Source organism: Pyrus communis, chromosome 14, assembly GCF_963583255.1.
Source record: "Pyrus communis chromosome 14, drPyrComm1.1, whole genome shotgun sequence".
Lineage (NCBI taxonomy): Eukaryota > Viridiplantae > Streptophyta > Magnoliopsida > Rosales > Rosaceae > Pyrus > Pyrus communis.
The window spans coordinates 18,172,566-18,189,431 of NC_084816.1; the positions used below are offsets into that span (position 1 = coordinate 18,172,566).

Here is a 16,866-nt window from a genome sequence, read left to right on the forward strand (position 1 = left end):
CCCACTTTCTATTAAAAAAAATAAATAAAATACTATTAAAAACTAAAAAAAAAAAATTATTTAATATTTTTTAAATATTAAAATAATAATAATAAGTTATAAAAAATAAAAATAAAAATAAAAATAAAAAGCGAAACAACTCTTTCCCTCCCTCCCTCCCTCCATCCCTCCCCCTGCGAAACTCCAACCTAGAACACAAATGAAGGGAAAAAAAAAAAAAAAAAAAAAAAAAAAACCCCTCATCCCTTCCCAACCTCCTCCCCCCCCCCCCCCCCCCCCCCCCCCCCCCCCAAAAAAAAAAAACCCCTTGCTGTAAGGCTGCAACCCAAAAAACAAAAGAAGAAAAAGAAAAAAAAAACTTTATCCCTTCCTTAGTAATTCTAAATTTCCTCATCCAAACACTATATTAAGGAATTGAGACCAAATTAATAAGGAATGGACTAAAATGTTAGATAAAGAGGATTAGAAATGTCTTTTATGAGTATTACAAAGGTAATTGAGAGGGATTTGCAAATTCCTACCTGGAAGGTGTTATTTATTAATCTATCTCACATGTCTTTGTAATACTCGTGAAGAGCATTTCTAATCCTCTGTTGCTAATTTTTTTATGGTCTATTCTTTACGAAGTTGGCCTTAGTCTTTTGGGACTTGGAAATCCCTCACCAAACATACCTTAACAAAAATACTTGGTTCCTTACATGTAAAGAATCATTCATCCTGACATGACGATGTGACATTATTTCATCGTACAAACTTCATAATATAAGTTATTCATTCTCTTTATCTTCATATAAAGATCATGTCTATAAAAATTGATATAACTTGGAGACCAATTAGTCATCTATATATATCGAACAAATCTATAGTTATTGTAACCAATAATACCCTCATGATTAATCATCAACTTGTTTGATTCATAACAACAACTAAGTGATCACCAAGTTGAATAAAATTTTCCCGAGAAATAGCTTGGATTGAACATACAACAATTAGCATTTCACCAAGCATATAACCTCCAAGTGTGTTTTTCACAATCCAATTATCAAATACATGTTTAATTAAAAGTCGAATCATATGTGACACATCGACCCGGAATGTCCACTAGGACTTTGAATCGAGTTGTGCTGGCCGACACCTGGAAGGTGACGAAGCCATAAAGTGTAGTAATGTGGAAAATGTGAATAAATTTAAAACTAAAAGTGCCTAAATACAAGAGTGCACTGTGAGTAGGAATGAACACATTTCACACGTGATGTCAGAGTATAAGTAAAGTATAGTAAGATAGAATAAGGATTATACCTTAAAGGTACTGAGATTTGCCAAGAATCCTTGTTGATAAGATAGTTCAGCTGCTAAAACCTGGAGAGGCGAAAAATAAGGGTGAGTGGGCCTAAAAATAAAGTTTTATAAAAACCTTTCTGAAAACATTGTAACCCCTCGTCGTAAAACAAGTATAGTTTCCCAAAAATCATACTAAATATAAGTATGAAATCAAATGCATGCCGACAATAAATCCAAAAATATGCCACAATAAAATATCTCAACGGCAATATGAATAAAATCATGTGCTCAACAATCTATATTAGCACGCAGTCAGAGTCACCTAATGTGACCTGTACGACAGGACTAAGTGTAATAATATACGCTCTAGTTCTACGATCATGTGAAGACTAGCGCTATGCGTGTCACCTACTAGTCGAAGTCGCCTAATGTGACATGTACGATAGGACTAGCACCTACTTGGATCCAAGGTGAGCATGGAGTGCGAGGTGAACATCACGTGAAGGATTGGCCTTGGTCTGGGGCGAGCACTAACACCGGTGCAGCAATAATGAGCGAACTATATGAATATGAGTATGCCATAATGATGAAATAATTCCAATCAACATAATAAACTTATTGAACTTACCTGCGCATCCCTTAGGATCATCTTGGTATTTCACAATAGTGCAACATTTCTCATAACATAATTTAATCATGGCCTGAAGTGCATGAATCAATTCAAAAGCATTTGTGAAAACTATCAATCATGCACACACACACACACACACACACACACACACACACACACACACACACACACACACATATATAAGAAGGAAAATACCCACTCACCTGAGGTCCGCGCTATAACTCCCTAGCACAAATATCGAGACGTCATGAACGATCGGCGCTTAGAACAATTATCAAATCATGTCTCAAAATTCTTACCGATAGAACACGCAACTTACATAAAACACATCCCCAAGGACCTTCTAGAATGATTTGAAACCTATTGACCAAAAGTCAACCGTTAGTCAAAGGTCTACGGTAGGGTCCACAATCTTACGTAACTCGATTCAAAAGGTCCACACCTCGGATTTCTAATCCATAACTTCCCAAGAGTTTCAATAAACTCCTAGAACAACATCCTAAAGTTTCGAAACGATCCAATGGTCGGATCTCAGCCAAACACAATTCAAATGGCAGTCCACGTTTTATTTTACGAACTTACAAATCCAATTCAGGAAGCTTCGTACTTCGGATTCCTGATCCATAAGTTCCTATGATCCTTAAATATTACGTACTATAGTATAGTAAAGTTTAGTGATGATCCAATGGTCAGATTGTCGATTGTTATAATATTTGAGTGGCAGGCCTTAACGAAATTATACTCAAACAATGAAATTTTGTCAATCAGGTGTCAAATATGGAATGAGGCTATCCAAATTAACCTACGATGGGCAGGTCAGGTCTTGACCCACGCGCCGGTTTCCGGTGATTGGAAACCCACTTTTTCGACTAACTCCAAATTCTGCCAAAATTTACAGGAAGATAGAGCTCAACCAGAGGAACAAGTTTTATACCTGCCACGAAATCCAAAAGTGGACGGAAGATGATCAATTTCGCCAATAAAGCCGGTGGGTGCCCAAAGCTTCCTAGCGTCGATTCGTTGCCTACGGTGGTCCAACGGGGTCAAGGTTGGTCGGGATTTACTCCTGAGATGATGGACTACAAAATCCAATTGGTGGTGTAGGCCATCGCTTTGCCAATTCACCGAAAAAATGAAAAGGGTAGCCGGAGCACCATTGGTTAATCAAGGTGGTTGTTGGTTGAGTTTTGTAGAGGGGAGTGAGAGCTTCAAGAGGGTGGTGGTGGCGGCGTCGAAAAATTCCACCGGAGTTGGCTGGAATTGGCAACGGAAAATGGGAGGTCACGCGAATGGGTAGATGGGAAGAAAAGGGCTACACTCTCTCTTCACCTGATTGGCTCTCTCTCTCCCCCTCTATTTAATTTGATTGGTTACAATTCCCACATGGTGGGAGTTTAATTAGTTTATAAACTAAAATTTGAGTAAATAATTTCAAACGTCCGTAACTATACCATTATAATTCGAACTCGCAAACAGCTTTCGCCTATGCATTCGTAGCTTCAAGATCTATTCGGAAACATTAATTGTGACTTCGAACGGTCAACGAAAGTCAAACAACCTCACCTCTAAGGGCATTTTCGTAAAATCACTATTTTAAATTTTATAAAACTTAAAATTAAGAACGTGTTGTCACATATGTATACCACAAGAGACCTCTAAATTAATTAACAAAAATCACTTAAAGAAAACCCATCTAATGATTCGAATCTAAATCCTCTCTTCTTCCACCTCCTTCTCAGAAATAGAAGGCGGCTCAAACATGCTAAACACTCTATAAGCTGAGATCACAGCCAATACAAGAAAGCAGCAAAGAGCCAGGGCATGGAGAACCAATGCCACCTTCATTCTGCTGCAGAATTTCCCATAGGAAGTGCAGGCTTCACTCCAAGAGACTGTCCTGTCCCCTTTGTAAGCTAAAGACACTATCTCCATCACCGCTGCCCCAGATGTGACCATTAGATAAGCTACAATCTGCACCCAAAATTTGAAACAAGAAAGAAATATATTACACAAAATGATCGATGAGACATTTTTGGTTAAATTTGAGACGTGTGAGCTTGTTATTAGCATTTCAAAATAAAACTAAAGATTATACATTTATCAAATATAGAACCAATATTGTGCTTAATTAGTGGGCTAAAACATTATGATTATGCCTTCAACACAAAGCAAGACAACAAAAAGAAACAAGCACAAATTTATCTTTAAAGAACTCTATTGTGTGTGTATCTATTTTTCTTTTCCCAAAACTTTCAAGAGAAATGAGCACAAATAAAAACTTTTAAACAGACAACAAAAGGCACTAAACTAGGGTTACTTGTTTGTTTAGTGTCTATCCAGTTCTATTTTCCTTGAACGTTTGCAACCGGTTTTATCTATGCATGTTTGTCAATTGTCAAACACACCTCCTATTTTTTGTCTAAAAGCCAAATGAAAAAGAAAAGAAATTGAATGGGGCCAAAAGGAAAAAAGAAAATGAACCTGGTCAGAGACAAAGAAAAGCCAAGCTTTAGTCGCAAAGCATCTGATCCATGAGGACAAAGCTGCAAGAAAAGCATACACACCAGAAATGGTACTGATGAAAACGATGTACCTGCAGAAACAAAGACACTTCAAACGTCAATCAATAACTTAAAAATATAAACATCAACGCAACGAGCTTCCAGCTTAGTTGTTTAAGAACATTCACTCATGCACCCGAAGTCCTAAGTTTGAATCCCCGGATTTCAGTATCGCTTGTATCAAAAAACAGAAACAGTAATTATCCAAGTAAATGAATGGAGTTGTTACTTGAGGCCTGTGAAATTGGAGAATTTTAGGTTGCCATAGCTGGGGTTGTCTTGGTGGTTGGTGACAGTGAGCCAAATGGTTGCAATACTGAGAGGAATTACAGAGATCCTGAGGGAGGAGTCTATGAGCTTCAGCAACATGTTTGCAGGTAATGCAAGAGCAGCAGCAACATGAAACCCCTGGCAGGCTTGGCTGGTCTTATATTATACGAGTGTGTGGGAGAGTGAGATGAAGATGTTGGTGAGACTAAGACTAAAATGGTAATGTGGTAATAAAAACAAAACATTTAAGGAAGAAGTTAGATATGACTAATGTACCATTACTTTACTTTCCCTTTGTTTTGGAAAAATCATCAATGTGGATTTATTGGTCTTGTTATTATGATTTTTTTATTTATTAATTAAATAAATAAATAAATAAAATGTTTGGGTGACAAATTAGAGCTTTAGTTCTTGAATTAAAGATATGAGACTATTCATTTATGAACTTGTTATAATATGAAGCAGGGATTCTTTTAAGTAATGTTGTTAAAACTTTCGTCCAAACTGAAAGGTTTCAAATAGAAAATGGAAGTTCTAATAATCACTCAAAACAACTAATATTCCATGTTATAACAATTTCAAAGACCAACGTTCACTAACTTTTTATTTTTTATTTTTGATAAAGCTAGAACTCCAATTGAATCAAATTTTAGGAACTAATGCTCCAAATTTTCGGTGCGGATGGTGTCCTTGTTAGTGGAGAGAGGAAAGATAGTGGGGCATTGCTTTTTCAGTGCAGCCGCAGCAAATCATGTCATGACGTTATGATGAATATCTAGAACAGATGGCGTGGCGGATTAAAAGTAGATTTGGCTGTGCTTTTCAAGAAAATGTTAACCCTAATTATAAGTGGACAGCAGAACAATTTTGATCATCATCTTTCCTTGTAATGGAGTATTACTATCTTATCGTATATAGTTTATGTGAGTAGAGAAATAGATACAAAACGTTGTTTTTGACATTTCAACAACTACAAATCCACCCTAAACATGATCTCACCATGACATGTTTGATCTTTAAACTCTTCTCTGCTTCTTTTCCTTTTTCTATTAACTATCTTTTGTAGTGGAAAACATGATTTCCCACCAAGAATGCTCCAAGTGATGGTGAAAAGAACTTATATGCAACGTGTTCACAATCACTGTAGCGTTCCAAGTGATTTATACAAGGTTACATAGTCTTGTATTAGTGGCCAAAAACACTACGAAAACAGTAAACTTATTTCATGAAAATTTCAATTAATAATAACTTATTGACTTCTCCTACATTTTTTTTCTTTTGGAAAATTTCTCTGACCAATATGGTTGAGTTTTGTCACTTAATAAGTTAATATGCGTCACTTTATTCACTTGGTTCACCTACTCAAATTCACTGCAGTCTGGGGAGTGGATGGGATATAAATATGGTGAGTTGCATTTGGTACAGAATGTAATTGCATATGAGCGCATCAACTAAGCCTAGTTTGGTACTGAGGTGATTCTAAAAAAAATTACTATAAAAAAAAAGCTAGAAGCTTTTTTATGTTTGGTAAACATACTTCAACTTTTTTTTCACAATTTTAGGTGGAAAAAAAAACCAAAAACACAAAGCTGCAAAACCCAACTTTGAAAAACCAGTTTTTTTTCACATCTGTTTTACATAAAAGTTTCTCAAACACTATAATACTGCTTTTTTTTTTTTTTTTTTTTTTCTTTTCAAAAGCACTTTTACAAAAAAGTTTACCAAACACTCTGCTACTTTATTTCACAGCTGCTTATTCTCACAGCACAGCAAAAACAGTTTTTTTTCAAATCATAGCAATACCAAACCGGCCCTCAACTAGTCAGTGGTCAGAGATGCCACATTGAAGCTTCATCACCAAGGAAAAAGATCGTAAACATTTCTTCTACAACATGAAAAAAAGATGGAAAAAATTCCAACAGGCACTTATTCTGGAACTTCATTAACATTGGAAGACTTACAATACAAATGTTCCCGGAAGCAATCAAAGAATGATTTTAACGACAATCTATCACCTCTTTCAAGTTTCGATATTGGGTATCTCACTCCTCGTCTAAAATGGAGCAGAATCCAGGAAATAGGACAGCTACTATCGTCGTGTTGAAAAAAATTTCTCTGTGTGGATTTTTATGATACAAGCTCACGCCATTTACATGTTCCTCCCGAGTTTGGAAGAACTTTTTGTCAATTAGAAAGCTGCATTCCACAAAGCATTCTCACCTTCTCCACAGCGCCTGTGGACCTCCTTGATCCTCTCCGAAGACTTGCAAATCCCACTGCAACTCCAATCAAATGAAGCAACACAGACGTTGCCTGCCTGAGCCTTCCACTCACAATCTGTGGTAACAATTAACAGCATTAAACTTGTAACTATGCGCTATGTCATGATAATATTTACTCCTGGCTTGAACTACCATTAACCTTTCTTCCAATTTTGTTTTCTTTGTAATTCTGGACATGAAAAGTTATCACGCATGAATGCGTAAACCCACACAAAACACACTGAACCACACGAGTAACATTGAAATAGCACCACAGGAATTAACACAGGCATCTCTCACCCACGTTATTTCGTGCATCATCAACCCTGACCTTGAAGTCTTAGACGTAAGTCATATGAGAATATACATCATAAATATAAGTGAACTCTCATGGTAAGAAATGCTCAAACAATCTCAGGATCCAAACTAAGATCTCATGATATCTTAGATGAGCTGCTCGTCACCATGATCAGGTGTGTATTGCAACTGGTATCAGCTAAACATTAAGTGTAGCAATTAAGAGGCAGTAATCAAACCATGAAACAATTCTAAATGCTCTGGAAGTTAAAGTTAATCTGACATTTCAATGAACAATAAAATGACTGATAACTCCCCATGGGGGCATACACAGCTACGCCTGATAGTATGTAACCCAGTTTATGTCACGAGCACCAAACTATGCCCGTTCCCGGTGTGCTACATAGTTAAAAATGTGTAACCAAAATAAATAATTCAACTTGTTTACTATAGGTGACAAAAATAAACACGACCATATAAAGCAAAGAATATCTTGGTCATCTATTGCCACTCTTAAGTAACAGAAACACAATGTTGGAGCTATGGAACATGTAACAGCCTATATAAAGCAGATGTTTGGCACCCGAACTTTTTGTCTCCAAAACTATTGCCATTGGAACCTCATTAAGACCAAGCAAGTTAAAAAGAAAAGGGGGGAAAAAACAGATGGATATGAGATTACCAGGTGGTGTTCCACAACATAATCTCCGGTCATCAACCTGCTCGACATCCAATCCAATGAACCACGATCCCAAAGAAACATCCTCATTCACATACTTGTGTAGCACATGCCTAGATGATTAGCATAACATTAGAAATAAGTAAAGGGTAGACATAATTTGAGCAGCAGGACTTCTACCATATAGAATACAGAAACATACTGGTTGATTGATATGTAAGTAGCCAAGTCTTTTGAGATAGCATAGAGCTGGCCTGTGGCATGACGGAAATACTTGTTCCCTTCCTCACCAAATTTCCAATACTCGGGCTCATGATACCTTACTCCCCTGTCAATAAAAAAAATAAGGTAAGGGAGAGATTGCCAAAAATGTCCAGCTGGAAGAAATAAATTAAGCGTGCACAGCTCACTTTTGAGCAAGGACGGGACCAGATTTCATGCAACCAATATACACCCTCGGCTTTGGTCGATGCCTAGCTAAAGTTGCTCCAAGTGTTCCTGTAATTATATATGATGAATGAAATCAAGATTGAGAGAAAAAAGGGAGAATGATAACAGCAAAAATTATTACACACTAGCTGGAGATCAGAATGTGCCAGTAAAAATGCCGGACACAAGTGACTCCTTAAACAGGACTGATTTCGCCATTTCAGATGAGTTCTAGAATAGCCCATTTCCAGTTTGTAAACATTGAAAAGACATATTTTGAACAGAGAAGCCTGATGATTATATACCTATATTTACGTGTACATCATCGTCAACTTTAACATAGAAATCTGCATCCCATGAAGCAACAGCAGTGGCAAAAAATATTTTTGTCTTCGCTGACAATTCAAGGTAGCCCTCAACATGATCCTGCTTTCATCAAATTTATGAAGATAAAATCGATTAGCTTTTTCTCAGACCAACACATTATGAAGATACCTCATATGAAGACAAAATCGATTAGCTTTTTCATCAAATATATGCGTTCCTCTGCCAGATGAAAAAGATTAACTGAACTAGCTGAAAAGACAAAGGCTTTACCAGCCGCATAATGTCACCATGCCTATTCTCCTCTGCTTCAATAGCTCTATCAAGGATACCACCTGATGTAGCACTAGCAATCGATAAAAGAAAAACAAATCAGGCTCTATTTGTTAAAGGTTTTTATTTGTTTAAGAAAAGGAAAATATTTCAACGTTGAGGTGACTATGTATGATAAAATAAAACGTAGACAATTGAGGGCAAATCATGTGAACAACATTAACTTTGAAAGACAGAATAAATGTAGGTTTTTATTTGTTTAAGAAATGCAGAAGTCAAAATAAAATGCGTACGTATGCATACAAAGACCTATAACAGAAACATTGGAGCTGACAGTAGTCTGGCATTACTATTGCTTTACATGATGGAGAGTAGGATTATAATGCAGGTGGTGGAGGGGAGGGGAAAATAAATTCACAATTCTAAGACACCAAACAATCAGAGAACAAAAACTATTGAACTCTATCAAAATAATTTCCAAAATGTTTCTAATAAAAGGTGCTCCAAGTAGATTGTTGTTTATCCCATGATAAAGATCCCAATGGGATAGAATCAAATTCCAGGATATTCTACTGAAAGACTGACACTTTCATGAAATTCATATCAGTAAAAACTCAAAACACCAAATCAAAAGTAAAACCAATAAATTTGAGCTCAAATACCCACCTGTGACCTATTACAAAGCGAACTACAATGCCCTTTTCTTCCTCAAGCTTCTTTCTTTTATCGGCTATATAGTAAAGACAAAGTAGAAAGGAAATGTCAGAGGCATTCACATATAGTTAGAAAATATAAAGAAAGCAGGTTATAGATAAAAAAAACCTTGAGGCATCCAAGTAGAACGGACTGAATCCCTGCGCTTTCGACTGCTAAAAGCAGTATTTATTCCTACAACCATCAAATATTTTCTTTTCTTTCTTGTCTCAGGAATTTTTAAATTTTCTGCAACTGGTGAACCACTTAGAATAGATTCCTGCGCAGCCCTTGCAGCAGCTAATTCCATCTCCAAATTTGAAATTTTTTTATCCAGCATGCTGCAAATTTTACAAGTCATCAGACAGAACATCGAGTCAACTTCAACAAAATGAGATGAGCTCCAGCATGGCTTACTGTATAGCACGATGAGTCTTTGAAACTTCCCCGTAAACATCCTTTGGTTCATTTTCTACATCCTTTTAAACAAAAAGAAAAGTAAAGATGAATAAACAAATAACAAAAAGGTAAAGAACCGGCTGTTTAGATAAAATGTACTTACGATTGTTGGATCACAACCAGAACCTAATTTCGGTGTTTCATCGTCAACCCTTGTTGTACTCGATATGTCTTCAATTTCAGGCACTGACCACATTCTGTTAGCAGAATTCATTTATTTTTTTATCAGTATACCACATGCGTGGAATTTAAAAAAAAAAAAAAAAAAAAAAAAAAAAACTCTAGCATAAACGTGCCATATTCACTTCTGGTAAAGTTCAAAGTAATAACATGTTTTGATGGGAATGTATGCACATTTTAGTAATCAGAATATGAAGAGTAAGCAGATAAACGACGTTAAAAACCAATCCTAATTTAGAATTCATGTAGGACTCGCCCCATCAGTACGTTTTCCGGCAATGAGAAGCAAAGGGAGGGAAAGAAAAGGACTAGGGAAGGAGGGCGGGCGGTGCAATAGGTGATGTCGTAGTACTTAAGGAGGAAGGGACAACAGATTAATCTCTTGAACAAAACAATTAAGACAAAACCTGATTACTAGAATGATGTCTGAATTGAAGCATTGGATCTGTTATATGAAATTCAGATCTATCCCAATCTCATCATTGTAAGGGACACAACAAACTTACCAATTCTGCCAAAAAGATAAGGGAACTCAACCAGGAAGCAGTTAATAACACTATCAAATTTTAAACGAGTCTGTCATCATCATTAATCTCCACTTTGAAGATACTAACTAAACAATTAAAAAAATACAGCAATGATGCATTAATTACAAAAACCCAGAAAACGCTCAAAAATCCATCATCACTCATCAAATTCAAAACCCACCAAACCCCACATCCAGATTACAAAAATAATCCCAAATCCCAAATCTTTGAGCAAATTTAAGGGGGGAAGAGAGCTACCCACTTCACCAAACCAATCATTTTCTCTGGGATTTCAAAGAATAATCGAAGCTTTAAATATGTGGAAATTTAAATTATTTACCTATCAGAGAAGAGCATCCCAGCACAAAAGCAACCAATGCAAAACAAAAGGGTCCATTTCCGAGACACAAAAGCACTCTTCGATGCCTCTCCTTCTCTGCTCTTCCAAGACATTCTTCTCTCAAATCCGACCAATCAAGCTAAATCATTTACCAATCCCAAGTCAATGAAGTCAACGCACTCGTTTGACCCAAAATTCAGATCCAGAAATCCACGTTCCTTAAAAAACAGGAACACCCAAGTGGCTCCTCCGAGTGCTCAAACAATGGAGGTTCTGGTTTTGTCGGTGGGTTTCTGGGTGTTATGTTTGTAAATTGCAGTTATAGAGAAGGTGGAGGTGGGAGAAAGGACCCAACAACCATGGCGTTTTCCGACTCAAAATTACGTAACTGACCTTAACACACCTTTCATATTCAATTTTATGTCCCAAGTTGTCCGCTTGGTTTTCCATACTTTGATACGACTTCTTACCTACCCAATGATCTCCGGAAGCATTTCTGCCTCAAAATATGGCAGACCAATTCCATTTGAGACTCAGAGTCTTGAGTCATTTTTTGGCCTGATACAGAAGGTCTATGAGTCTACGTCTATGTGCATGAGCAGAACATTAGTAAGTTTGCCAATGACGAGAAAAACTTATATGAAACCGAGTGAGTACAATATTTTTCTCTGTCTCGCTTGGCTAGGGTTCGAGATGGCTGCATTTATTCTTGGAGAAAGGGAGAAGGGGATTTTATTCTTTAGAGCCCTGTTGAGACCCTATGAAAATTTCTTTCAATTGTGTTAGCGTTTTGGTAGGAAAGATCTTTACTCTTAGTTTATGTGATAAGTCAATTAGGAAGAAGACTTGCGTAATATGTCATGTGATGATAGAGAAAAGAAAAAAAAAAGTTTATTCTTAATAAGTAGGTGATTAATATTATTAATATGTCGATAACACGAAACAGAAATAAATTTTCAATGAAGCTACTCATTAAAGCACACTAGCAATAGTAAACTTTTCAGGTCAATTAAATTGGTCATTGTCTAAGCCTCGGACTTCCTGACATCACAAGAACATTGCGTAAACCTTAAGAAAACATATATAAGAAAAGGTCGGCACAGTACACATAGCAATGGAAACAAAATTTGAATTGGGTTAAAACTGTGTTGTAAATTATTTTATGTCATCATACGTGACAATGTCTAAACAAATAGCATACTTTTTAAACTCGTAACAAATAATTACTAAATAATAACACTAATGAGACTAAAATTTAATTGCATACGAAATAATCTCACGTTCTAAAACCCAACTACCATTACACACCAGAAGGTGGCACGCACACGTGGAGGACGTGTAAAGAACATCATGGTTCAAATAATGGATTGTACAGATCAACAGACCCCAACAAATGAATTGCCAGTACCTGCAACTATGCGAGTGCGTTTGTGTAGGGTTGTAACCTTCGTTTTAGGGTCGTAATGATTAATCGGAACCTCGAACTTTTGTTTACATTCATAAATCATAAGTCCTAATCCTGGATGCATGTCTCTAAGACAAAGACAAGTTCATAGAAAGCTACGTACCTTCTATTTCTACATTCCTATTTTGCCCTTTCCATTCTTCTCATTTGGTAATTGCAACGCTATTGCGATATGATAAGCGTTGAGGATGGATTATCTCTGCAAAAGATTAGCCAAATTGAAGTGATGAGATATAGGTCGATGAGAATGACTACAAACTTGGGAGTCGAGTATGGAAGATTGGAGCGTACTTGAGTTAGGCATCGGTCCATCTAATCTTCGAGACTATATCGATCAAAGTATGTCACACGCTAATTATCTAGTAGATAGTGATTATTTAAAATTCATGAATGCTTCAATTTTATTCTTTTCACAATTAAAAAAGCCAATTGAACAATGGCTTCTTCTTCATGTGTGGCAGCATCGGTAAGCGACGACAACAGTTGTTTTTCTCTCTTTTTTTTTTTTTTCTTTTCTTCTTTTTTTTTTTTTTTTTTTTTTTTTGTCGTTTTGATTTCTAACCTAGGCTCGTGATGCCAACTTAGAATTCATGAATGCTGCACTATTATTCTTCTCATCACTTGAAGGAAATGTGAATAGTTTTACGACCCTAGTCACAATTAATACAGAAAACTTATTATAAAAAGAAATCTCGATAGAATTAATTACAATATTTACATTCCTATTCTAACATTATTATCCATTTTGTGTTTAGATTGACCAGTCACATTTCACAACCATTCATTTCATTACAAACACAACCCTTCTTACCCATGTTTTTTCCTTCTTATTTCAGTGGTCTACGATATGCACCCTCACCCTCAGGTTAGGTGACAGGGAAACAAAAGGAACCACACAAAACTCAGTGACAAAGTAGGCAGAGTATGCCATGTACTTATAAATTGTGAGGCCTCCGCTCTCAGTCTTTGAGCCCATGCATGCCGCCCTGCCAACCACCGCGCCAGCCTTGTGCCGGGCCATGTGTGAGCTGAGCTCGTAGGCGGCCACCCCACCGCTACTAAGTAAACAAGCCATAAAGCTGCCGCAGCTGCTGCCTTGCACCGTAAGCATGCTGTTAGCTTTCATAGTTCCATTCATGAGTACATCTGCCCACCTGTCCGTCCATCTAGCCCAAGACAAGGTCCAGCCCCATAGTTCTGGTTAAACCGTTACGTCAATGGATCCGGCCTAAGCCGGTTCGGATCATTTTTGTGCTACACGCGTGTGTAGCTGTAGTGAGCAGCAAATAAAGAAGTTGAGAAGTTTGTGAGAATGATACAAGCATTTTTAAATAGTTGAAGAAAAAGAGATGGAAACAAATGATGAAGGAATGAGAAGTTTGGCACTCAAGAAATTAGAATTTTTCCAATGAAGAAAAGCTTAGTAAGGCTGATGCAATATCTTGTTTTCTTCATGTTTCAAACTCTTGATGTTGATACATATAAAAAGGCGAAGATTGTTTATTCTGTTGATTCATAATTATCAATTTATATGAATCGTATAATAATTTCATTGTACGCGTGTATCTATCGTGACAAAGCCGCAACATATAAGGACATTGAAATAGTCATTCATTAATCTTTTGTGAATATGCAATACAGCCCCAATGTTTCTTACGTTTCTTTTGATCTTTTTAAACCAAAGTGGTCAAGTTGTTTGACGAATGCAATAATAAATTACAAAAAGTAAAAGGGCACACATTTGTCAATATTTTAATATTTTAATTCCAAAAGTATGTCAATCATACTGTTACAGTAGCAAATTTCTGATTCCGTTTTTTTATATGTGCATGAACGATTGTTTTTGAAAATACATTATCAGCAAAGATTTGAACTAAGAAAAGAAAGTTAATTTTCCTATCCTTACATAAGCAAATATGTCGACAGACCAGTGCTGTAAAGTGCAGGCAACAAGTAATAGATTAAAGAGGATTAAAGGGGGGAAGATCGCACTAAACATTAGAGCCATGCATGTGAATGTGATAGAGTCCTATTGCTAGTCCATATAAGGCTGCTAAGTTTGTTTTTATGTAATGTCCTATGAAATATTATAAATATTGTTCTCCAAGTGACCTGTAAAGCTTTATTTATTTCGTTATTTGTTTATTTCTCTCAAATATTTAGGGTTGAGTCCAAAATGATTATTCTTATTTTCCTCTCCCAGACATCCGTAGAGCTGTTATTTAAAGTAAAATAAGTAATCTCAATTACTGTTGTTCTAAATTATAACATAGGAGTTTCAAAAGGTTTACCTAAACATTCTTTAAAACTCAATTCAAGTCTCATTTAATTTATTGAAACTTAAAATTTGTTTAATTATCTGAAACTCAACTCGTCTCACTTCCCCTCTTATTATCAAAACTCTTATAACAAATCCGTTACAAGTTTGGTGGCGCTAATTGAACCTTTTGAATGTGTCCCTAAAAAATGTTGTGGAATTTCATTTTTCTTATTTTGAAATGAAAATTTTGAATGAAAATTCTTATTTTTACTAATTGTTTAACCATATGGCACTTATATGACACAAATCAACAACAATGGGTCTCATTTGTGCTACCTAAACGTTTTGACAAACTTATTAACTATTTTTGCAAAATTGGGAGTGAGACAAGAGTTGAATTTAAGATGATTAAGTAAGACTTAAGTTGAGTTTCAAAAAATGTATAATGATAGGATGTGTTGCACAATTGCTGAATTATAATAATAAAAAGAATAACGCTAGGATGTGTTGGGAAAATGACAAATATGAACACACAAAATCAATTCTCGCTCGGGTGTACGATTGATCATAACATTTCTAATCTACCCTTGAGATGATCGTGATTTACTCATCAGAATTTGCCATATTGTAAAGAATGAAGGCAATATATTTTTGATCAATAAAGTGCAATCACTCATTGCCCAATAAACTAAGAATAAGTGACCAGTTGGCATGCTTATATAATAAGAGTGGAGATTTTAAATTTAGGAGACAAAATGTAACTCTTGGTCTTAGGCCAAATGCCAAAAAGAGGTACGATGGTTAAACAGTTAAAAAACAAGACTAACGTTAAGAGCAGAGAGATTAAAAAAGCTCATTGAAACTTGTTTTCTAGCTTAACCAGTCAGAGATTGCACCATTTTTATTCATTTTTTAAGAAATAAAACAAAAAGAAACATAAAGAATTAGATTAAATTAAATAATTAATACCATGAATTTGGTAACAGGTCTCTTTCAATTCTCAGATTTATATGTGGTGAGGTCCTTCCTCCATATACTTTAGGAGCCATGGACATAGAGTAACAATTTTTGGATGCATTAAAAGGGTAGAAGGCAACTTGCTTTGGAGAGATTACAGAATGGATTTACTGTGCTAAGACAGCACATTAATTCTTTTAGGGCTTAATTAGATTAATAGTATTCGTGGTGATAGAGTAGTCAAAAGATAACTTATGTAGTAAAAAAATTAGGTTTAAACTTGTGTGGTGAAGTCAGTTAGGATTTGGGCCCAAAATTAAAATTTCGTCAACTCTCCGTTAATTGTTAGCATGCAAGTCTCACACATGAGGCTAAAAATATAAAGTTAACCTCACATGTGTTGTTCCCGTGCCAACAATTAACGAAGAGTTAGCAAAACTTTTAATTTTAGACCTAAATCATAACAGGTTTCACCATAGGGGTCGTAATTTTTTTACTACATAAACTATGTTCCAACTATCCTATTATCACAGGAACTAATAATCCAATTAAGCTTTTTTATCACTAAATAGAGGGTTGATGTTGATGTCATGCAATTATGGAGTAAGAGAAAATTTTAAGTTGCAATTATGGAGTAAGAGAAATCATTTTTGAGTGTGGCCAGTGTACAAGGAGTATTCTAATACGTCTTTGCCCACCTAACCTTATTACTTTTTTTTTTTTTTTTTTGGAAAAATCTAACCTTATTACTTAAATAAAGATGAGATGGGGCCAAACCACGAAAATGTTTATATAATTTGAGCCAGTTTTGACCACATTCATAAAGGGAGAACGAGAAACTAAAGAGTTTACAAGATAATGTTAGTAGCATTATGATATAATACTCAGGATAATCATTTTAATTCTGACATAGTGATCTCATGATTTGTTGGTAAATTAATGAAACTCTTTCAATGATCCAATTTTTATTCAATCAGAA

General features: G+C 35.8%; 2 protein-coding genes across 2 annotated transcripts; both read right to left on the reverse strand.

Annotated features, from left to right (window-relative positions):
- Positions 1 to 3,511: 3,511 nt before the first annotated feature.
- LOC137714149 (CASP-like protein 2D1) lies at positions 3,512 to 4,939 on the reverse strand. Its single transcript, XM_068453427.1, has 3 exons — positions 4,703 to 4,939; positions 4,394 to 4,505; positions 3,512 to 3,883 (listed from the first exon to the last, which is right to left on the reverse strand). The coding sequence occupies exons 1-3, from the start codon at positions 4,840 to 4,842 to the stop codon at positions 3,620 to 3,622; spliced, it is 516 nt and encodes a 171-aa protein (XP_068309528.1). The 5' UTR covers positions 4,843 to 4,939; the 3' UTR covers positions 3,512 to 3,619.
- A 1,611-nt stretch (positions 4,940 to 6,550) lies between these two features.
- LOC137715333 (probable beta-1,3-galactosyltransferase 2) lies at positions 6,551 to 11,773 on the reverse strand. The gene is made up of 11 exons (XM_068454623.1): positions 11,206 to 11,773; positions 10,262 to 10,355; positions 10,117 to 10,178; positions 9,829 to 10,040; positions 9,673 to 9,736; positions 9,007 to 9,079; positions 8,715 to 8,835; positions 8,391 to 8,478; positions 8,183 to 8,308; positions 7,984 to 8,093; positions 6,551 to 7,080 (listed from the first exon to the last, which is right to left on the reverse strand). Exons 1-11 carry the CDS (start codon positions 11,316 to 11,318, stop codon positions 6,932 to 6,934), a joined length of 1,212 nt encoding a protein of 403 aa, XP_068310724.1. The 5' UTR covers positions 11,319 to 11,773; the 3' UTR covers positions 6,551 to 6,931.
- Positions 11,774 to 16,866: the final 5,093 nt, after the last annotated feature.

Bases quoted from the DNA above. Each gene is read 5' to 3' on its own strand.
- LOC137714149 (XM_068453427.1), bottom strand. From the start codon at position 4,842: ATGTTGCTGAAGCTCATAGACTCCTCCCTCAGGATCTCTGTAATTCCT. The intron at 4,506-4,702 runs GTAACAACTCCA...TTGTTTCTGCAG, and splicing joins TCCAATTTCACAGGCCTCAA to GTACATCGTTTTCATCAGTA. The intron at 3,884-4,393 runs GTTCATTTTCTT...TTTTGGGTGCAG, and splicing joins TTTTCTTTGTCTCTGACCAG to ATTGTAGCTTATCTAATGGT.
- LOC137715333 (XM_068454623.1), bottom strand. From the start codon at position 11,318: ATGTCTTGGAAGAGCAGAGAAGGAGAGGCATCGAAGAGTGCTTTTGTG. The intron at 10,041-10,116 runs GTAAGCCATGCT...TAAAATTTGCAG, and splicing joins AAGACTCATCGTGCTATACA to CATGCTGGATAAAAAAATTT. The intron at 9,080-9,672 runs GTGGGTATTTGA...ATCGATTGCTAG, and splicing joins CGCTTTGTAATAGGTCACAG to TGCTACATCAGGTGGTATCC.